Source organism: Pongo abelii, chromosome 10 (assembly GCF_028885655.2).
Source record: "Pongo abelii isolate AG06213 chromosome 10, NHGRI_mPonAbe1-v2.0_pri, whole genome shotgun sequence".
NCBI classification, from domain to species: Eukaryota; Metazoa; Chordata; class Mammalia; order Primates; family Hominidae; genus Pongo; species Pongo abelii.
The window spans coordinates 23,336,917-23,360,238 of record NC_071995.2 but is presented as its reverse complement, the minus strand read 5'-3'; the positions used below and the strand labels follow the sequence as shown (position 1 = coordinate 23,360,238).

The 23,322-nt window shown below is 38.9% G+C and overlaps 1 protein-coding gene across 2 annotated transcripts in view; it reads left to right on the top strand.

Moving 5' to 3' along the window:
• Window positions 1-23,322, top strand: part of ST8SIA1 (ST8 alpha-N-acetyl-neuraminide alpha-2,8-sialyltransferase 1) — a 260,653-nt gene that overhangs the window by 212,341 nt on the left and 24,990 nt on the right. For both annotated transcript variants that reach the window (XM_054526948.1, XM_054526947.1), the window contains exon 5: window positions 7,731-7,824. In XM_054526948.1, the coding sequence (XP_054382923.1) occupies window positions 7,731-7,824 (94 nt within the window). The remainder of the gene's footprint in view (window positions 1-7,730; window positions 7,825-23,322) is intronic.

The window sequence follows — 23,322 nt, the reverse complement described above, 5'->3', positions numbered from 1 at the left end:
AAGGCAAAGATTAGGAGTGGTTGGGGAGAGAAGATGAAGGGAAGACAGACTTCAGAAAAGAACACATGAAGGAAGGCAAAATAAGCAAAGGGGAGAGAAAGAGATTGGGAGGGACCCTGGTGAAGAGGACAGTGAGAAATGAGGAAGTTCTGATGCTCAGTGGTGTTTGGTGTCACTGTTGACACCAGTTATCACTGCTCTTTGAGATTTGGATGAGCAAAATAATCACGATTCACACATCGTATCCTACAAACTTGGGTAATTTTACTCTAATAAGAAGAGAGTTAATCTCTGGCCTGCCACACTAGTAACCCTGGTAAATATCCTCAGGTGAAATCATGTCGACATGATTGTAGCTAGTGACATTAGTTCTAATGCATTGAAATTCTATCTAATAAGTGTTTTTCTTGTGCTGGATCTAATCACAGAAGGTTACAAGTGGAAACATCCTCACTGACACTCACTGACAGTTATCACCTGAACACGTGTTGCGGAATTAAACACAAGGATGAACCAATAGATCCCATTTGCTTCACTCTTTTCATTGATTAATTGGATGGGGTGGGAGTTAGGGACCTATCATGTGAGAATAATTATTTCAAATAAATTACTGAAGTCATTGATTCAGACTCCTTGGCTCACAGAGTTATTCCACGCTTTACAAAGAATTTATGCTTGTGGTTCTCTTTATTTTTTATTTTTTATTTTTATGGGGGTCTCACTATGTTGCCCAGGCTGGACTTGAACTTCTGGCATCAAGTGATCCTCCTGCCTTGGTCTCCTAAAGTGCTGGGATTACAGGCATTCCTATAGTTCTCTTTACTCTGATGTCACAAATAGAGCTGATATTCAATAAAGTCGGTTGTGAGCAGTGGCTCATGACTGTAATTCTAGCACTTTGGGAGGCTGAGATGGAAGGATTGCTTGAGGTCAGGAATTCAAGACCAGCCTGGGCAACATAGTGAGACCTAATCTCTACAAAAATAAAAAGTAAATAATTAAACACTTTTTTTTAAAAGAAAGCGATTATGGTTGTCATGGAGATAAGATGAGAGGTAAGAACACAAGTGTCACAAGTCTCAGGTCCCATACATATTAAAAATCAGGGGAAGAATTACAGGTGGATGGAAGGACATATGGACTGGATGCATCTTGCAATATTGCTTATAACAATGAAAACCTAGAATGCACTTAAATGACCATTAATCAAAAACTCTTAAGACGCAACCATACAACCATATAGGGACTCAGTATGAAGTCATGAAAAATATAGAAAATTGTATAACTAGCTTTTATTGAGTGATTCTTATGTGCCAGGCACAGTACTTGGTTTATCTTAAACATAGCAGCAGACTTGAGGATGACATTCATGCTATCCACACTTTGCTGAGATGTCAGGCACCTGAATAATTTGTCCAAAGTCACAGAGCTAGTAGAAGGTAGTCAAGCTTTGAATTCAAACAGTCTTATTCGTCTTCTCTTTATTCTTAGTCTAACCAAAGGTTTGTCAATGCTGTCTACTTTTCAAAAAACAACTCTTGGTTTTGTTGACTATTTTCCTATTGTTTTTCTATTCTCTATGTCATTTATTTCTGCTCTAAGCATTATTATTTTCTTCCTTCAGCTAACTTTGGGCTTAGTTTGTTCTTTTTATAGTTCCTTGAGGTATAAAGGTAGGTTGTTTTTTTTGAGATCATCTTCTTTTTAAATATAAGTGTTTAACCCTATAAACTGCCCTCTTTATACTGCTTTTGCACCAACCTAATACATTCTATAACTTTTTTTCTTTGAGATGGAGTCTCACTCTGTTGTCCAGACTGGAGTGCAGTGCCACGATCTCGGCTCACTGCAACTTCCGTCTCCCAGGTTCAAGTGATTCACTGCCTCAGCCTCTTGAGTAGCTGGGATTACAGGCGCCTGCCACCATGCCCAGCTAATTTTTTGTATTTTTAGTAGAGATGGGGTTTCACCATGTTGGCCAGGCTGGTCTCGAACTCCCGACCTCAAGTGATCCACCCACTTCAGCATCCCAAACTGCTGAGATTACAGGCATGAGTCACTGCGCCCAGCAACATCCTATAATTTTTGATATGTTGTGTTGTCATTTTCACTTCTAATCTTTTGATTTCTTTTTTGACCTACTGGTTACTCATCTTGCTCTACTGAACCATATATGTGTGTGTGTGTGTATATACACATATTAATGTTAACATTGAAGATAATCAAAGTATAATAAGCAAAAAAAGCAGGCTAAAATTGTGTGATTTTTAAATGTAGTTTATATATGTGTGTGTGTGTCTGCAAAGAAAAACATCTGGAAGAATGCATGTTAGCAGGTCTGTAAGCCATGTTAGCTGAGTGTATTTACTCTATTTCATCTTTGGCTTATATAATTTTCCATAACCTACATATACAACTATGATAATATCTTTTAAAATAGTTTATCTTAAAAAAAGGAAAAAAATGGTAAGGCGAAAGAACAAATTAAAAACAGGGCAAAGAAACAAAAGTCAGGTCAAATGAAGTACGAGTTCAGGTGAATAATATAGAAGCCAGATGGTAGAACCAGAAAGGACCAAAGAATATTGACAATCACAAGCACACCTCATAAATTGCACTTTGCTTTATTTCAGTTTGCAGATATTGGTATTTGTTTTTATTTTATTTTATTTTTTTACAAATTGCAGGTTTGTGGCAACCCTGTGTTAAGCAAGTCTGTGGATGCCATTTTTCAACAGTATGCACTCACTTTGTGTCTCTGTGTCACATTTTGGTAATTCTCCCAATGTTTCAAACACTTTTATTATTATATATGTTAGGATGATGTGTGATCAGTGATCTTTGATGTTACTACTGTAATTGTTATGGGTGCCATGAAATGTGCCCATATAAGTTGGTGAACCTAACTGATAAGTGTTGTAAGTGTTCTGACTGTTCCACCGAACAGCTGTTCCCACATCTGTCTCCCTCTGTTCCAGCCTGCCTATTCACTGAGACACAACACTATTGAAATTAGGGCAGTCAATAAACCTACAACGACTTCTAAGTGCTCAAGTGAAAGGAAGAGTCTCACATCACTCACTTTAAATCAAAAGTTAAAACGATTAAACTTAGTGAAGAAGGCATGTTGAAAGCCTTCAGGCTGAAAACTGGGCCTCTTGCACCAAACGGTTGGCCAAGTTGTGAATGCAAAGGAAAAGTTATTGAAGGCAACTCAAAGTGCTAGTTTAGTATTTATTTACACAAATAATAAGAAAGTGAAACAAATTTCTTGCTGAGATGTAGAAAGTTTGAGTGGTCTGGTGAGAAGATCAAATCAGCCACATTTCCTTAAGTCTACTCCAGAACAAGTCCCTAACCTTTAATTCTGTGAAGGCTGAAAGAGGTGAGGAAACAATAGAAGAAAAGTTTAACGCAAGCAGAGGTTGGTTTAAGGCAAGCAGAGGTTTAAAAAAAGAAGCCATCTTTAGAACATAAAGACACACAGAGAAGCAGCAAGTGCTGCTTTCTTTATGTTATAAAGCTGTTTTTTATGTTATAACATAAAGATGTCTTTATTTCTCTATTTCGATAGGTTTTTGGGGAATTGGTGGTATTTGGTTACGTGAATAAGTTCTATAGTGGTGATTTCTGAGATTTTGGTGCACTCATCACCTGAGCAGTGCACACTGTACACAATGTGTAGTCTTTTATCCCTCACCACCCCCCACCCTTTCCCCTGAGTCCCCAAAGTCCAATGTATCACTCCTATACATTTGCATCCCCATAGCTTAGCTCCCACATGAGTAAGAACATGTGATGTTTGGTTTTCTATTCCTGAGTTACCTCACTTAGAATAATAGTCTCCAATTTTATCCAGATTGCTACAAATGTAATTATTTCATTCCTTTTTATGGCTGAGTAGTATTTCATGGTATACACACACACACCATATTTTCTTTTTTCACTGGTTGATTGATGGGCATTTGGGCTGGTTTCATATTTTTGCAATTGCAAATTGTGCTGCTATAAACATGCATATGCAATTATCTTTTTTGTATAATGACTTATTTTCCTCGGGTAGATACCTAGTAGTGGGATTACTGGATCAAACAGTAGATCTATTTTTAGTTCTTCAAGGAATCTCCACACTGTTTTCCATAGTGGTTGTGCTAGTTTACATTCCCATGAACAGTGTAAAAAGTTTTCCCTTTTCACCACATCCATGCCAATATCTATTATTTTTTAATTCTTGCAGGAATGAGGTGGTATTGCATTGTGGTTTTGATTTTTATTTCCCTGATGATTAGTGATGTTGAGCATTTTTCCATATGTTTGTTGGCAATTTATAGATGTTCTTTTGAGAATTTTCTATTCATGTCCTTAGCTCACTTTTTTATGGGATTTTTTTTTCTTGCTGATTTGTTTGAGTTCTTTGTAGATTGTGGATATTAGTCCTTTGTCAGATGTATAAATTGTGAAGATTTTCTCACACTCTGTGGGTTGTCTGTTTACTCTGCTTAGTTTCTTTTGCTGTGCAGAAACGTTTTAGTTTAATTAAGCCCCACCTATTTATCATTGTTTTTGTTGTATTTGCTGTTGGGTTTTTGGTCATAAAGTCTTTGCCTAAGCCAATGTCAAGAAGGGTTTTTCCAATGTTATCTTCTAGAATTTTTATGGCTTCACCACTTAGATTTAAGTCTTTGGTCCTTCTTCAGTTGATTTTTGTATAAGGTGAGAGATGAGGATCCAGTTTCATTCTCCTACATGTGGTTTGCCAATTACCCCAGTACCATTTGTTGAACAGTGTCCTTTCCTCACATTGTGTTTTTGTTTGCCTTGTCAAAGATCAGTTTGTTGTAAGTATTTGGCTTTATTTCTGGGTTCTCTATTCTGTTCCATTGGTCTATGTGCCTATTTTTATACCAATACTATGCTGTTTTGGTGACTGTGACCTTATAGCAAACTTTGAAATCAGGTAATGTGATGCCTCCAACTTTGTTCTTTTTGCTTAGTCTTGCTTTGGCTATGTGGGCTCTCTTTTGATTCCATATGAATTTTAGGATTGTTTTTTCTAGTTCTGTTAAGAATGATGGTGGTATTTTGATGGGAATTGTATTGTATTTGTAGATTGCTTTTGGCTGTATGGTCATTTTCACAATGGTGATTCTACCCTTCTATGAGCATGGGATGTGTTTCTATTTGTTTGTGACATCTATGATTCCTTTCAGCAATGTTTGGTAGTTTTCCTTGTAAAGACTTTCACATCCTTGGTTAAGTACATTCCTAAGTATTTTATCTTTTTTTGCAGTTATTGTGAAAGGGGTTGAATTGTTGATTTGATTCTCAGCTTGGTCACTGTTGGTGAATAGCAGAACTACTAATTAGTGTACATTAAGTTTGTATCTTGAAACTTTGCTGAATTCATTTACCAGTTCTAGGAGCTTTTTGGATGAATCTTTAGGGTTTTCTAGGCATATGATTGTATCATCAGCAAACAACAACAGTTTGACTTTCTCTTTATTGATTTGGATGCCCTTTATTTCTTTCTCTTGTCTGATTGCTCTGGCTAGGACTTCCAGTACTATGTTGAATAGAAGTGATGAAAGTGGACATCCTTGTCTTGTTGCAGTTCTCACAGGGAATGCTTTCAACTTTTCCCCATTCAATATAGTGTTGGCTGTTGGTTTGTCATAGATGGCTTTTATCACCTTAAGGTATGTCCCTTCTATGCCAATTTTGCTGAGGGTCTTAATCACAAGGCGATACTGGATTTTGTCAAATGCTTTTTCTGTGTCTATTCAGATAGTCATGATACTTTTTCTCCTTTCTGGTGCCTTGTGAAGAAGGTGCTTTGCTTCCCCTTCACCTTCTGTCCTGGTTGTGGGTTTCCCGAGGCCTCTCCAGTCATGCTGAACTGTGAGTCAACTAAACCTCTTTCCCTTATACATTACCCAGTCTTGGGAAGTTTTTTATAGCAGTATGAAAAATGGACTAATACAGATGAGGAGTTGCTTCTTATGGATGAGAAAAAACGTGTTTTTTCCTGGTGAAGATGTTGTGAACATTGTTTAAATGACAACCAAGAATTTAGAATATTAAATATACTTAGCTGATAAATCACTAGCAGGGCTTAAGAGAACTGACTCCAGTTTTGAAAGTTCTACTGTGGATAAAATGCTATTGGATAGCATTGCATGCCTCAGAGAAATCTTTACCGAAAGGATGAGTCAATTGATGTGTAAACTCAGTGTTTTATTTTAAGAAAATGCCACTGCTATTTCAACTTCAGCAATTACCACTCTGTTCAGTTAACAGCCATCAACATGGAGTCAAGACCCTCTATCAGCGAAAAGATTACAACTTGCTGAAGGCCCAGATGTTTGTTAGTAATTTTTAGCAATAAAGCATTTTTAATTAAGGTATGTTCATTGTTTATTATTAGACAAAATGCTATTGCACACTTAATAGACTACAGTATAGTGTAAATATAACTTTTTATGCACTGGGAAACAAAACAATTCAAGTGACTCACTCTATTGTAATATTCACTTTATCGGGGTGGTCTGGGACTGAACCTGCAATATCTCCGAGGTATGCCTTTGACATTAATATTAATCTTCTATGGGCCAGGCACTTTGACCCCATGAAGTTGGCCTTGTTTCCCAGTTCGTGCATTTTAGGAGCAATGTCATTTCCTTACTCTGAGATCTCTCTGGTACTACTTTTTGTCATTTCTCTCTGCTTCTTCTTAAAGTCAGTTTTTTGAATCAGGAATCAACAACATCAAAAATTCCTAGATTTTACTGTATTTTTTTTGCTGTGGGAAATTGTCTGACATTCATTCAAAACACAGGTATTTACTGAGGACCTGCTGGCTGCTGGTCAGCACTGGATGAGAGGTTCTGCAGGATTACACACTAACAGCACATCACAGTTCCTAACATGAATGAATGTATAAGCTATTTGGAAAGAAAAGATGATAGAGAACAATAGAAGATGTTCTGTAATGGATGGATAAAATGCATCACTGGCTCCAGTGCAGGTAGACCCCAGAGATGAAGTTTGAGGCCAGAAGTGGCAAAAGACCATTGCGGCCAAGATCCAGGGTTGGGGTTTGGCATTGTGTGCATAATGGGGGCAAAAAAGGCAGTCCTGTGTGGTTGACCCTGTGGCCAAGGCTGAGAGAGATGATTTGTATGATCAAGAGAGGCTGATGGATTATGTGAAGTGTATATCTTATCTCAATCACCCAACACGTTATATTGAAGGTGAGGATATCACACAAGTAAATTTTCTTTGTGTTTATAGAACTTGGCACTTACGTTTTCAATATCAACTTTGTAAAATAAATGTCTTTAAAATTAGACTAATTACCGCCACCCTCCAGTCGTCAGCACAGCTTCTGCTGTGGAGATGTACAAGTCGGGAAATAAATGAAACATCATTATGTCCATATTGCCTGCTTTATGATTTTATTAAGTTTAGGTGAGAAACTTTGCCTGCTAGAGTAAAACCTATGACATTCATGTATTTTTAATCTGCCTTTATTTCCCAGAAGTAACTTTTTAAACTGCATAATATACAACCATTACAGAAGAAATTAGAAACAACAGATAAGTAAATAAAGAATAATCCCCTATCATCTTGGCACCAAGAGATACAAAATGTTCACATTTTATTTTAAAACTGGCAGATTTCTTTTGTGAATACACTACATTTAAATTTATTCTTGTCTGATACATTTCCAGTCTATCCAGGAGCGGTGGGGGACTGGATAAACTACTTCAGAGCAGAAGAGTATTTAATGAGCTATTCACAGAGAAGATGAAACACAGTGAACTGGTAAGACACTTTGAAGATCACTCTTAATACAAATGGGAAATGAAACCAATTTTTATTTTATGCAATGCAGTGCTTGGGGAAAACATAAATATTTTTCACCATTATAGAATGCAGATTTTTTTTTCAGTGCAAAACAGACACTTTATAAATGTGTCAAAAGTGTCATGTGTGATAGACTATTATCATATTTTGTGATAGCAGAGAATTATTAGTAAGAAAAAAAGTGGTGGTGAGGGGGTTAGCCAAGACGGCTGACTAGAAGCAGCTAGGTTGTGCAGTTGTGCCAATCTAAGAGAAATAGAAGGGGTGAGTAAATACAGCACCTTTAATGGAAGCATCCAGGTACACATATTGGGATTCATCAAGGAAACAATATGACTCATGGAGAACAGAAAAAAGCAAGGCAGGCTAACTGTCCACCCAGGAGTGAACCAGGGGAGCCTCCCTTGCCTAGAGAAGTGTTGACTGAATGAGGAAGTGACTGCAGAGACCTACTGTTCTGCAACAGATCTTTGCAACCCTCAGGTCAGGAGATCCTTTCATGGACCCATTCTACCTGAACCTTCAGTTTGACATGCAGAGCTACATAATGTCTCTGCAGAATAGCCACTCAGGCACACGTGGAGCCCTGGGAGGCTTAGATATCCAGCTTCCTGTCAAAAAGTAGCTGCAACTCTTTCAAAGTGAGAGGTTAGACCCTTGTACATACGCATAGGAAAGGGGCTGAATCCAGGGGAGTGAGCAGCGATGGACTGCAGGCCCTGCTTCCATGGCACCTCACAGGATAAGACCCACTGGCTTGGGAATCCAGCCAGTCACCAATAACAACTGTTACACCTCCCTGAGATGAAGCTCCCAGAGGGCGGGGTGGGCCACATCTTTTTTGTTTTACAGCCTTAGCAGTTGTTGCCTTTGGACTCTAGGGAGTCTGAAGTGACTGGAGGCTGGAGCGGATCCCCAGTCCAGCATAGCAGCTCTACAAAGCAGCAGCTGACTGCTTTTCATGTGGATCCCAAATCCCATTTCTCTTCACGGGGTAGAACCTCCTGACCAGGACCTCCTGTCACCCCCACTGGTGTTTTCTGGCTGACAGCAGTTTCAACCCCTCCCTGAGATGTAGCTCCCAGAGGGAGGGGCGGGCCATCATCTTTGCTCTTTAGCAGCCTTAGCCATTGCTGCCTTCAGGCATTAGAGAGCCCAGGGTGACCAGGGGCTGTAGTGGATCCCCAGAAAAGCACAACTATCCTGAAGAAAAGCAGCCAGTCTGCTTTTTTACATGGGTCCCTGATCCTATACCTCCTTACTGGGTGGGATCTCCCGATTGGGGTCTCCAATCACTTCTTGCAGGTGTGTTCAGGTCGGTAACAGGTCCAACCTCCCTGGAATGGAGCTCCCAAAGGGAGATGCAGGCCACCATTTTTGCTGTTTTGCAGCCTTCACTGTTGATACCTTTAGATACCGGAAAATTCAAGGTGACTGGGGACTGGAGTGGACCCCCAGCATACTGCAGCAGCCCTATGGAAAAGTGGCCAGACTGTTATGTGGGTCCCCAATCATGTAGCTCCTCACTGGCCAGGTCCTCTTGGCTTGGGTCTCCAACTACCCTCTGCTGTGGCTATAGAGCCAACAGCAGCTCTGTAACTCCCTGGGGCAGAGCTCCCCCCATGGTAGGGGCAGGTTGCCATCTTGGCTGTCTTGCAGCCCTTGCCCTTGGTGTCTCCAGGCTCTGGAGAGTCTGCGAGGATCAGGGACTGGTCCAGACCCCCAGCACAGAGCACCAACCCCATGGAAAAGTGGTCAGATTATTCCCTATACAGGTCCCGGTCCTCACTTCTCATTGGGCAGGGCTATCCAACCCCCAACACAACCACCCTGCACCTGCCTGATCACTTCAGTCAGAGCCAGCTCAGCACTTCTCCCAGGAGGAAATCCCAGAGCCAACCCACAAACCCTCCTTCGCTGCAGCTGCAGTAGTACAGTTCCAACAGCCCTCATGCTTGGGAAGGAACAAGGGGCTTAGTCATTATGCTGGCACTTCCAGCACACCACAGCCTCGCTACAGAGAGGAGCCCAGCCCCTCTTCCAGGGGAACCCCCACCCCACACTCTTCACCAGGCAGGGCCCCTGGCTCATGACTGCAGAACAGCCACTCCACCCATGGCTGAACACATCCACTGGTAGTGGCCCCCCTTTGTCACTGGTTCTATCCCTGCTGCCCTCAGTCTGAAGAAGAAACAAAGAACCTAAAGGCTACATCTGAGCTTACAGCATGCCACAGTCATATGGAGAGGAAAGCAGTCTCTCCTCCCAGTGAACCGTTGACCCCCTGCTGCCAAACAAGCAGAGTTCCAAGCTCATGTGCCAGCACTGCAGCTGCCCCTCCCCACTGGCTGAACACTCCCAGTAAGAGCAGCTCTGCTTCACAGAGGTGGAACCCCCAGGGGCAACCAAACACCTCTCTGCCACTGCCTCTGCAGTGGTATTACCCCTGCCACTCTCAGACTAACAAAGGCAGAAGCAGTGGCAGAGAGACTTTTGGTTGCCCCTGGGGGTTCCACCTACAAGAAAGATGGAGTGCAGGAAAGGGAACTCCTGGCTTGGGCCTACAGCACAGACCCATCCTAGGCTGATTGCACTGAGCGATTGCTGACCTGCATTTCTCTGGGGTGGAGCCCCTAGGATACAAATAAAAGACCATCGGCTACAACCACTGCTAAGGTTGCTTCCTCTGCTGCCTCTAAGTTGGGGAGGAAACATAAACCTTGAGTTCACCCCAGAGCTCTGGTGGACAGCCCGGGAGTGCCAAGCCACAATTTACAGCCAGCGCTTAAGTGGAAGAGGGGCCCATGATTTCAGAGCATTGAGAGGGAACACGGCTGCAACTGTGAGGAAATATAGGGGAACCACACAACTGAGCAAGAGCCTACCAACTGACCACTATGCCTAAGCGCCACCTACTGGATCACACCCCAAAGCCTCAACTCCAAAAATGTCTATGTAACAGACTCCCCTGTAAAACCAAAGACAAGAAGTTAGCCACAAATAAAAACCCTGCACAAAGCTTCAGCCCTGTGAAAACATCCAGAAAAGAAGTCTATTGACTATACTCAATCTACGCTGCAGTTAAAGGAACACCCACATGCAGAGATGAGAAAGAAGGCAATACAAGAACTCCAGTAACTCAATGGCCAGAGTGCCATATGTCCTCCAAATGACCACACTAATTTTCCAACAAGGATTCTTAACCAGACTGATCTGGCTGAAATGACAAAAATAGAATTCAGAATATAGGAAAAACAAAGATAATTAAAATTAAAATTCAGGAGAATGGCAAACCCCAATCCAAGGAAAATAAGAACAACAATAAAACTATACAGGAGCTGACAGACAAAATAGCCAGCATAAAAAAGAACCTAACTGATCTGACAGAGCTGAAAAACACACTACAAGAATTTCACAATGTGGCTGCAAGTGTTAACAGCAGAATAGACCAAGCTGAGGAAAGAATCTCAGAACTTGAAGACTGGTTCTCTGAAATAGGACAGTCAGGCAAAAATTAAAAGAAAATAAAAAGGAATGAATAAAACCTCCAAGAAATGTGGGATTATGTAAACACGCCAAATATAAAAATAATTGGCATCCTGAAAAGGGATGGGGAGAAAGCAGACAACATGGAAAACATATTTCAGGATATCATCCATGAAAATGTCCCCAACCTCACTATACAGGCTGAGAGTCAAATTCTGGAAATACAGAGAACCCTGCAAGATTCTATACAAGAAGATCATCCCCAAAAAACACAATCAGATTTTCCAAGGTTGAAATGAAAAAATGTTAAAGGCAGCTAGAGAGAAAGAGCATGTCACCTACAAAGAGAACCCCATCAGGCTAACAGCAGACCTCTCAGCAGAAACACTACAAGCCAGGAGAGACTGGGGATCTATATTCAACATTCTTAAGGAAAAAATAATCTTCAACCAAGCAAAGCTTGGTTGAAGCTTATATCGAGCCAAACTAAGCTTCTTCTAAGTAAAAAAGAAAGAAGAACCTTTCTTTTTTCTAAGTAAAAAAGAAAGAAGAGCCTTTCTTTTTTCCAAGTAAAAAAGAAAGAAGAGCCTTTCTTTTTTCCAAGTAAAAAAGAAAGAAGAACCTTTTCAGATAAGCAAATGCTGAGGGAGTTCATTGCCACCAGATGTGTCTAAGAAGAGATCTTGAAAGGAGCACTAAATATGGAAAGGAAAGACCATTACCAGCCAATACAAAAACACACTTAAGGACACAGACCAATGACACTATACAGCAACCACACGAACAAGCTGGCACAATAACCAGATAACAACACAATGACAGGTTCAAATTCACACATATCAGTACTAACCTTGAAGGTAAATGGGCTAAATGCCCCATTTAAAAGGCTCAGAATGGTCAGCTGGATAATAAAGCAAACCCAATGATATGCTGTCTTCAAGAGACCCATCTCATACACGATGACACCCATAGGCTCAAAATAAAAGGATGGAGGAAAATATACCAAGCAAACGGAAACCAGCAAAAAGCGTCGGTTGTAATACTAATTTCAGGCAAAACAGACTTTAAACCAACAAAAATCAAAACAGACAAAGAAGGGCATTACATAATCATAAAGGGTTCAATTCAACAAGAAGACTTAACTATCCTAAATATATATGCACCCAACACAGGAGCACTCAGATTCGTAAAGCAAGTTCTTAGAGACCTACAAAGAGACTTAGACTTCCACACAATAATAGTGGAAAACTTCCTTACTCCACTGACAGTATCAGATAGAACACTGAGGCAGAAAATTAACAACATTTCAGGACCTGAACTCAATATTGGACCAATGGATCTGATAGACCTTTACAGAACTCTGTACCCAAAAACCAAATATACACTTTTCTCATCACCATATGGCACATATTCTAAAACTGGCCACACAGTCGGACATTAAACAATCCTCAGCAAATGCAAAGAAACTGAAATAATACCAAACACACTCTCAGACCACAGTACAAAATAGAAGTAAAGACTTAAAAATAAATCGCTCAAAACCATGCAATTACATGGAAATTAACCTGCTCCTAAACAAGTTTTGGGTAAATAATGAAATTAAGTCAGAAATCAAGAAATTCTTTGAAACTAATGAGAACAAAGATACAATATACCAGAATCTCTGGGACACAGCTAAAGCAGTGTTAAGAGGGAAATGTATATCACTAAATGCACAGATCAAAAAGTTAGAAAGATCTCAAATTAACAGCCTACCATTACAACTAAATAACTAGAGAAGCAAGAACAAACCAATCCCAAAACTAGCAGAAGAGAAGAAATAATGAAAATCAGAGCTGAACTGAAGGAGATTGAGACACAAAAAAACATTCAAAAGATCATCAAATCCAAGAGTAGGCTTTTTGAAAAAATTTAATAAGATCAGCCACTAGCTAGATTAATAAAGAAGAAAAGAGAGGAGGTCCAAATAAACATAATTAGAAATGACAAAGGGGATATTACCACTGACCCCACAAAAATACAAATAACCATCAGAGACTGCTACAAACACCTCCATGCACACCAACTAGAAAGCCTAGAAGAGATTTATAAATTCCTGGACACATACACCCTCCCAAAACTGAACCAGGAAGAAGTTGATCCCCTGAGCAGACCAATAAAAGTCCCAAAATTGAATCTGTAATAAATAGCCTACTAACCAAAAAAGCCCAGGACCAGACAGATCCACAGCCAAATTCTACCAGATGTAGAAAGAAGGCTGGTACTCTTCCTACTAAAACTATTCCAAAATATTGAGGAGGAAGAATTCCTCCCTAACTCATTCTATGAGGCCAGTATCACCCTGATACCAAAACTTACCAGAGATCCAACAAAAAAAAAGGAAATTTCAGGCCAATATGCTTAATGAACACAGATGTAAAAATCCTCAACAAAATACTTGCAAACCTATTCCAGCAGCACACCAAAAACCTAAACCACCATGATCAAGTAGGCTTTATCCTAGGGATGCAAGATTGGTTTAACATATGCAAATTAATGTGATTCATCACATAAACAGAGCTAAAGACGAAATCCACATGATTATCTCAATAGATACAGAAAAGGGTTTTGATAAAATTCAATATCCCTTAAAACCTCTCAATGAATTAAGTATTGTAAGAACATACCTCAATATAATAAGAGCCATCTATGACAAACCCACAGCCAACATCATACTGAATTAGCAAAAGCTGGAATTATTCCCATTGAAAATCGGCACAAGACAACAATGCCCTCTCTCACTACTCTTATTAAACATAGCATTGGAAGTCCTGGCCAGAACATTAGGCAAGAGAAAGAAATAAAGCACATCCAAATAGAAAGAGGGAAAGTCAAACTATTCCTTTTTGCAGACTACATGATTCTATGTCTAGAAAACCCCATAGTCTCAGTCTGAATGCTCCTTCAGCTGATAAACAACTTTAGCAAAGTCTCAGGATACAAAATCAATGCACAAAAATCACTAACATTTCTATACACCAACAACAACCTAACTGAGAGCCAAATCGGAAAGGCAATCCCATTCACAATTGCCACAAAAGGAATAAAATACTGAGGAATATGGCTAACCAGGGAGGCGAAAGGTCTCTGCAATGAGAATGACAAAACACTGCTCAAAGAAATCAGATGACACAAACATATGGAAAAACATCTCATGCTCATGGATAGGAATAATAAATAAAATAGTCATACTGCCCAAAGCAATTTACAAATTCAATAACATTCTTCACAGAACTAGAAAAAAACTATTTTAAAATTCATATGGAACCAAAATAAGCCTGAATAGCCAAGGCAATCCTAAGCAAAAAGAACAAAGCTGATAGTATCTTGTTACCCACCTTCAAGCTATACTACAGGGCTACAGTAACTAAAACAGCATGGTACTGTCACAAAAACAGAAATGTAGATAAATGGAACAGAATAGTGAGCCCAGATATAAGGACACAGACCTATGACCATCTGACCTTTGACAAAGCTGACAAGAAAAAGCAGTGGGGAAAGACTCCCTATTCAGTAAATGGTGCCTGGATAACAGGGTAATCATATGCAGAATACTGAAATGGGACCCCTTCTTTATACCATATACAAAAAAATCAACTCAAGATGAATTGAAGACTTAAATGTAAAACCCAAAATTATAAAACCCCTGGAAGACAATGGAATAGGCAATATCATTCAGAGCATAGGAACTGGCAAAGATTTCATGAAGACACCAGAATTAATTGCAACAAAAGCAAAAATTGAAAAATGGAATCTAATTAAACTTAAGAGCATCTGCAAAGAAATTATCAACAGAGTAAACAGCCAACCTATAGAAGGGTATATTTGCAAACTGTGCATCTGACAAAGTTCTAATATTCAGCATCGATAAGGAACTTAAATTTAAAAGAAAAAAGCAACCCCATTAAAAAGTGGGCCAAGGACATGAACAGTCACTTTTCAAAATAAGATGTACATGTGACCAACAAGCATATGAAAAAAAGTTCAACATTACTGATCATTAGAAAAATGAAAATCAAAACCACAACAAGATACTCTCTCACACCAGTCAGGATAGCTATTATTAAAAAGTCAAGAAATAACAGATGCTGGCGAGGTTGCAGAGAAGAAAAAAACACATATACACTGTTAGTGGGGGTGTAAGTTAGTTCAGCCATTGTGGAAAGCAGTGTGGCAATTCCTCAAAGAGCTAAAAACAGAACTAGTATTTGACCCAGCAATCCCATTACTGGGTATATACCCAAAGAAATAAAAATCATTCTATCATGGAGATACATGCATACATATGTTCATTGCAGCACTGTTCACAATAGTGAAGACATAGAGTCAACCTAAATGACCATCGATGACAGACTGGAAAAAGGAAATGTGATACGTATACACCATGGAATACCATGCAGTCATATAAAAGAATGAGATCATGTCCTTTGAGGAAAAATGGATGAAGCTGGAGACCATTTTCCTTAGCAAACTAATGCAGGAACAGAAAACCAAATACATGTTCTCATTTATAAGTGGGAGCTAAGTGATGAGAACACATGGACACAAAGAAGGAAACAACAGACACCAGTGCCTAGTTGAAAGTGAAGAGCAGGAGAAGAGAGAGGATCAGAAAATATAATTATTGAGTACTAGGTTTTATACCTGGATGTCAAAATAATCTGTACAACAAACCCTTACGACATGAGTTTACCTATATAAGAAACCTGCACACATACCCCTAAACCCTGAACCTAAAATAAAAGTTAAAAAAAATAGAAACTTATAAAGATGGCAACACTACACCAAAATGCAAACTGTGAGACTCTTGGCCCTTCTATTCAAAGCTCTATAAATGTTAGGTGTCACTTTTCTCTCGTTTTAATTGTGAATGCAAGCAATCCTAGAAGAATAAGTATCTTCAATGATTTATATAGAAATAGGTTACATCAACTTCTTGTCTCTGAAGAAAGAAACCAAATGTAACTCACTTTTTTGGAGAGTAAATGAGTGAATTGTTTATGCTTGCTTTAATGAAAAAGATGATCTTATTGGGATCAGAAAAAAAAATTCAAGAAGCATACAGTGTCACCAACGAAGAAGCCACATATGGCAATAGACTAGTAGATAATTTTGGTTATTATTGCAAAGCTATTTTTACATGAGAAGATGAATATGGCCAAATGAGTTTCCCCATAAATGTCCAATTTACTTCTTTTTATATAACTAATTTTGTTTATACTTGCATGCCTCTTACTGATAATGAGTCACTAATAGACTGGTTTATGATTCTAATAAATTAATCCCCATGCATTTGTGTAGCCAGTTTATCTCCACCCTCACACTCCTTTTGTTTTTAAGTGGCAGGGAAAAAAACCCAGTCATGTAAAGAAAATCTTTTATGATTGTTAAAATGTATTATTTATCAATAGTGAAGTAATGGGGGTAGTTTTTTTATAGTTTTTGGCAGATGATTCACATTTGTGCTGTGTCTAGGTTGACTCAGAAACCCATTATTAATGAGCAAGAAGTGATAGGATCTAGCAGAATAATACATTTTGAATGAGGCCAGTGGTCTTTCCCTGCTTTTCTTCTTTTCTCTGGGCCTCAGTTTCTGTATTTTTAAATCAATTAAAATTGCCTTTATTTTGAGCAAAAGAAGGTAATAGCCAAGGTACCATTGATCAATTGATAAAACCACTTCACCGTAAATTATTTTTCTCTTGTAATTAACTGTTGACACTTCTATTTGAATGCATTTCCATTCCGCGGTTAAAAGATATATTAGTCAAATTTTTTTTCTGTTGTTTCTCCCCTTCTTCTAACAAATCAAAGGCACGCTACTACATATGGATGAAGCGCTATGAACAAGACATATTAGTTGAGAGATTTTCTGTTTGAATCACCAGAATTATTCATTTATTCATTCAGCAGATGTTAGTGTGCCTACTATAGACAAGACATGATACCAGGTGCTATGAATGTTATCATGATGAAAAAGGCCAAAGTGCTATGTGTCCAGAAAAATAAGAGATCATACTTTACTGGGTAAGCCTCAAAGTCAGGGAATACTTTACAGACTAAAAGACATTTGAGCTGTGCCTTAGAATAAGGTGGGTAAGATTTTTAACAAGTGCGATGTGCCCATGGGGAGGCCTTTCTAGGAGGGAGGAAGAGCATAGGCAAATGCATCAGTGCTGGAAAGCAGTGAGCTTGGCTTGCAGCCCTTGCTGCAATGTTTTGGTTGTAAAGCAGCAGGTTGAAAATCTTTCTCTCTCTTCCTCACGCTAATCAGGAGGTCTAGTCTGACTGAAATTTTGAGTGCACGTAGAACAATGTAGGCTTAGGCCTGAGCATAAGGCCAGATTATTCAATGCCTTACATGTTGTTAGTCCAAAGAGTTTAGAAAGATGTCTACCTGTCCATGTGAGATTTCTCCTTACATTCTGAATTTGAAAACAGTATACTGTGTTAAACCAGATGCATGAGCTAATCTAATTATACATATTTTTGAGATTCGTCTTTAGATCTTCTAAACTTATTTTAGGTTTGCAAAAAGACCATACGAAGAAATGCAATATGCAAATATGAGTAATTTCAGCAAATCTTATACAATTTGAAATTAAATTTCCATCTTTTGCTTGTATTCATGGCAGTCATGCTGAGAAATATCACTAATGATTTTAATGAATAAATTCTTTTAATAAAAAGTAAATACATCTTTTAAATTAAAAAAAGAACATATAAATTTTTTGAGTGGCCGAATTGTTCAGGATATTCAATAAGGCAAGAATACTTCTATTCAGAAAGAGCATATCACTGTGGGTGTTCAAGCTGCATTAATGTCCAACAAAAAACGTGAAGGATTTTCTAAAATAACAGATGTCTGACAATTTATTTTCTGCCTATTTGGATGATTATGACCTCTAGACAAATATTTTTACTTCAACATTCCCTGATGTTTGTTTAGAAATAGCCTCCAGTGTCAAAACAATGACAAACATAATCTTACTAACGTGGAAACACTTAATAGATAGATTATATCAAATAACCATATTCCAGTATAGTGGTGAGAATAAAATATGAAAAGATAGTCTACGCCAGGCAAAGTGGCTCACGCCTGTAGTCCCAACACTTTGGGCGGCTGAGGCAGTTGGTTTGCTTGAGCCCAGCAGTTTGAGACCAGTTTGCAATATGGCGAAATCCCATCTCTACAAAGATTAACTGGGCATGGTGGCGTGTGCCTGTGGTCCCAACTACTCAGGAGGCTGAGGTGGGAAGATCACTTGTGCCCAGGAGGTCAATGCTGCAGTGAGCCATGATTGTGCCACTGCACTCCAGCCTGGGCAACAGAGCGTGACCCTGTATAACAACAACAAAAAAAAGAGGCCAGGCATGGTGGCTCATGCATGTAATCTCAGAACTTTGGGAGGCCGAGGTGGGTGAATCACGAGGTCGAGGTCAGGAGATCGAGACCATCCTGGCCAAAATGGTGAAACCCTGTCTCTACTAAAAATACAAAAATTAGCTGGGCGTGGTGGCACATGCCTGTAGTCCCAACTACTCGGGAGGCTGAGGCAGGAGAATCACTTGAACCTGGGAGGCAGAGGTTGCAGTGAGCCAAGATCACATTACTGCACTCCCACCTGGTGACAGAGCAAGACTCAGTCTCAAAAAAAAAAAAAAAAAAAAAAGTCTCAGCTTGGCATTCCAGCAGTATTTTCTTTATTTTTAATGACATTAGTTAAATCACAAAATTTCCTATTTTCCAGTTTTGAAAAGCACAATTTTTCTTGAAACGTGTATGATTCTTTACAGTATTTTGAATATGTCTGCTTTTCTCCAAAACAATTCCCAACATTAATCTAATTTCTAGAATTCTCTCTCTCCTGTAATCAATACTTTTCTATTGCATTAGTGTTAGCCTAGAGGACCTTGTAATGAAAACACTTATTTTAGGGTTATTTATTACCTAGATGACAATATAAAAATTATGTGAGATTGTTTCCATATGTCATAGCTAACTCAAGGCTTAATGGGGAATGAAAATTGTATCTTGTATATAACACTGAGCTCTGAACTCAAAGCAATGAGTTGAGTTAGTTAATTCAGTCAAACACTTTGGTTTTGTATCTTTATGCATGGTGAAATTTATGTTTACTAACAAATCTATTGGAGTCTTTTGTATCGAGCTCACAATTCAGTAAGCAATTAGATCCTTGTAAATCTTATATGTATATTTTGTTATAAATAAAGTGTACTCCTATTGACTTCATGCAATTCAATTTTTTTCCTTCAAAATTAACATTCATAGAAATTTACTTAGACATCTCCCTTCCCAAATAAATGAGGTTAGTAGATGAGAAAGGTAATCAAATGTGATCTGGTGAAGTCTTCATGTTGGAGCTGAAATCACACCTGACATTGGTGTTCAGAGAATGACAAAGCCATCTGAGTAAGGCAAAGGAGATCTAATGAGGCTGGCAAGTAAAAAAAAAAAAATGACAGTAGTGTTAAAGGAACCAAATCCTATGAGTCAATATCATCTTCTCTCAACATTATAATAATTTTGAAATTGAAAAAAACTGAAATAGGACTATATTTGATGACATTATAGTATTTTAGATCTCTAAGGTACCTTTGAGGTGTTGTAATCCAATTTTGAGAAAAAATTGCTTAAGGTAAAAAATATAAAGGTGTAGCCAAGAACCTTAATTTCCAGTGTATTATCCATGAGTCAAAAATATTGTTGAGCACATTTTATGTTCCAGGCTCTATCTTAGATTGTATGGGCACATGAAAAACTTGGAGTCCCTGCTGTCAAGATGCTTACATTCTGGAGGAGGTAGATATGTAGTTGTTTTTTTAAAAAGTAAACGTATGAGACTGGACATGGTGGCTCAGGCCTGTAATCCCAGCACTTTGGGAGGCTGACGTGGGTGGATCACTTGAGGTCAGGAGTTCCAGACCAGCCTGGCCAATATGGCGAAATCTTGTCTCTAATAAAAATACAAAAATTAGTCACGCGTGGTGGCATGTGCCTATAGTCCCAGCTACTCAGGAGGCTGAGGCATGAGAATCATTTGAACCCAGGAAGCAAAGGTTTCAGTGAGCTGAGATCATGCCACTGCACTCCAGCCTGGGTGACAGAGTGAGACTCTGTCTCAAAAAATAAAAATAATTTTAAAAAGTAAACATATGAGATATGCTAGGTACCAATATGTGCTATAAAGAAGATAAAATAAGGTTAATGCAGTAGACAGTGACTGCCTTAGCTGGTGTGTTTGGCCAAAGAACTTAAGGTGACCTAGGAAATCCAATGTGGGTGATAAATGGGGCTGGATGAGCTTGGAAGCGTGGCAAAGAGTTTGGATTTTATTCTAGGTGGAGGATTTTCCACAAGGGAGTGAGACATTCTAATAGACACTTTTGAAAGATTGCTCAACTGCTAGATGGAAGATGGACCTAAGGGGTCAAGGGCAGAGGTGCAGGGATAAAAGGCTATTGCAATGGTGTAGGTGAGAGAAGAGGCATCTTGGACTATTATTAGAGCAATGGAGATGGTGAGAAATGGACATTTTCAGGATATAATATGGATATTGAGCTGGTTAACCTATAATAGATGTAAGAGACAGAAAGAAATAGATGATAAAGACTAGATTTTTGGCTCATCAACTGAATATCTGAGGATGGCACTTATTTAGGTGTGAAGGTGTATTAGTCCATTTTCACACGACTATGAAGAACTACCTGAGACTGGGTAACTCGTATAGAAAAGAGGTTTAATTGACTCACAGTTCCACATGACTGGGGAAGCCTCAGGAAACTTAAAATCAAATCATGGTGGAAGGGGAAGTAAGGCACATCTTACCATGCTGGAGCAGGAGAGAGAGAGTGAAGAGGGAAGCGCCACACTTTTAAATCATCAGATCTCATGAGAACTCACTATCACAAGAACAGCAAGGGAGATATTCGTCCCCATGATCCAATCACCTCTCACCAGACCCCCCTTCTGACATGTGGGGATTACAATTCAAGGTGAGATTTGGGTGGGGACACAGAGCCAAACCATATCAGAAGGCTTGATAGCAGAATGATTTTAGTGGGTGGGTAGGAAGCAAGTGATTAAAGACTTCTGTTTTGGCCATGCTCTTTGAAGTGTCTATTAGACACCAGGTAGTTGGTTGTATATAAGAATCTTTCTGACTGCTGCAGTTTTTGCTGGGTTCCAGTGGGAAGTTGCATCAGATTAGAAGATTTATAGAACATTATGGTAATGAGCATCTGTATGATGATGAATGACCTGGGAATCTTGGACTTCTGATAGTGGCTGACATAGCTTAGGATATAAATTAAGACATATCGATCCTGCAAGTCAGAGCATACAATAGATGTAGATGCTGGTCATTACTTGGCTTGCTTCCACTGAGACAGTTTAATGATACCCAACTGTATATGATGTTGAGAATTATCCTTAGCTTTTTCTTTTTCATAAAAATTTTAATAACCAGTTTTAAAATCATTTTCCTGGTTAATCTTTCTAAAATGAAACTTTAGAAGAATTATTTTGTCAAAGTTTATTCTGTACCCATGAGTTCAATACTTCAATAATAAATACCACCCAGGAGTTGTGTCTTAGTGCACACAAATACAACAATGTAAATTGTAAATGGTTGGTTCTTTCATTAAAGAGGCCAAATAAAGCTAAAATATCCTAAGGGGTCACTTATTTTTTTCTTTACTCGTAGATATCAGGTACAAAGTACCTAATCACTGGGTATCTAGATTTTAGTGAGAATGCCATCTTCCCTAACTTTAACTTACACCCATTGGGAAGGGGAGGGGCTCTGCTTTTGGAGGGCAGAGCAAGGTCCGAGAATGTACAAATAGACTTGGGTAAGTTCTTTCAGTCTTACTACTCATCCTTCATTCATCTCCTGGATCATTGCCCAAAGAGTGGAAGAAATTGCCAGTCAAGCCAGCCAGGTGGATTAAATCTATCCTGGTAGTCCTGGAGACTGCTGCAGACTGACTGCCTGATGTCCGTGTCCACTGGGGTTTTTCCCTTTTCAGAAAGGATTTCTCCCTGATCTGTCCCCACAAACTCTGACTTTGCTTTTTCATTTCCTAAGAGCAACTCGATACGCGTTTCCCCATCCAAGCTACCTTCCACTATTCCCCTACTGATTCTCTCTGTCATTTATATTTTTCACTCTTCTCTTCCTTTCCCTACTCTACCCTTGCCCCTTTGTTGTCAATGAGTAACTGCTAAATGTGAATGATTCTTTTAAGGTTTATCAACCAGCACTTTCTCCCACCCAAGCATTTGTTTGTGGCTCACAGGCATTTCATCCCATAGTCGATTAACACCAGTTCTATGACAACCTTCTCTGATAGTCCCCACTCCTTGCCCCTGTTATTTTTCATTTCTTCCTCATTGACTCTCCATAGACTCTTCACTTATATTTTACTTTTCATATTTTATCATTTGAGCCTTGTGTTATTAAGTAAATGTCCACCTGCCATTCTAGTTTGTAAAGTTCTTGCCAATTAGAGTTCATGTGCTGTTCATTTTTGCATCCTTCAGCACACCTAGCCAAGTACAGCACTCATAATAGATGTTTAACAAATGTTGGTTGTGAATGAGCTCATGGACCAACTTAAATGTCTTCTAGAAAAACTCAGTTCCAATACTGCAACCCACATTGATCCTATTTTTGTATTCTCCTAGTACTTCATGTCTGCATTAGTCAATTCTTTGTTTTTAACCTAATCATATGTTCTCTTCCATTATCATTTAGCTGTTTCACATTGTGTAAACCTTTTTTCCCTCATTTTATTGTAAACATACAGAGAGCTCATAACCAGCCTCTTCAGGGACTGATGCAGTGTATTTTCCACAGAAATTGTTCAGTAAATGTGTGTAGCATGGAAGAATGAATGAATTAATGC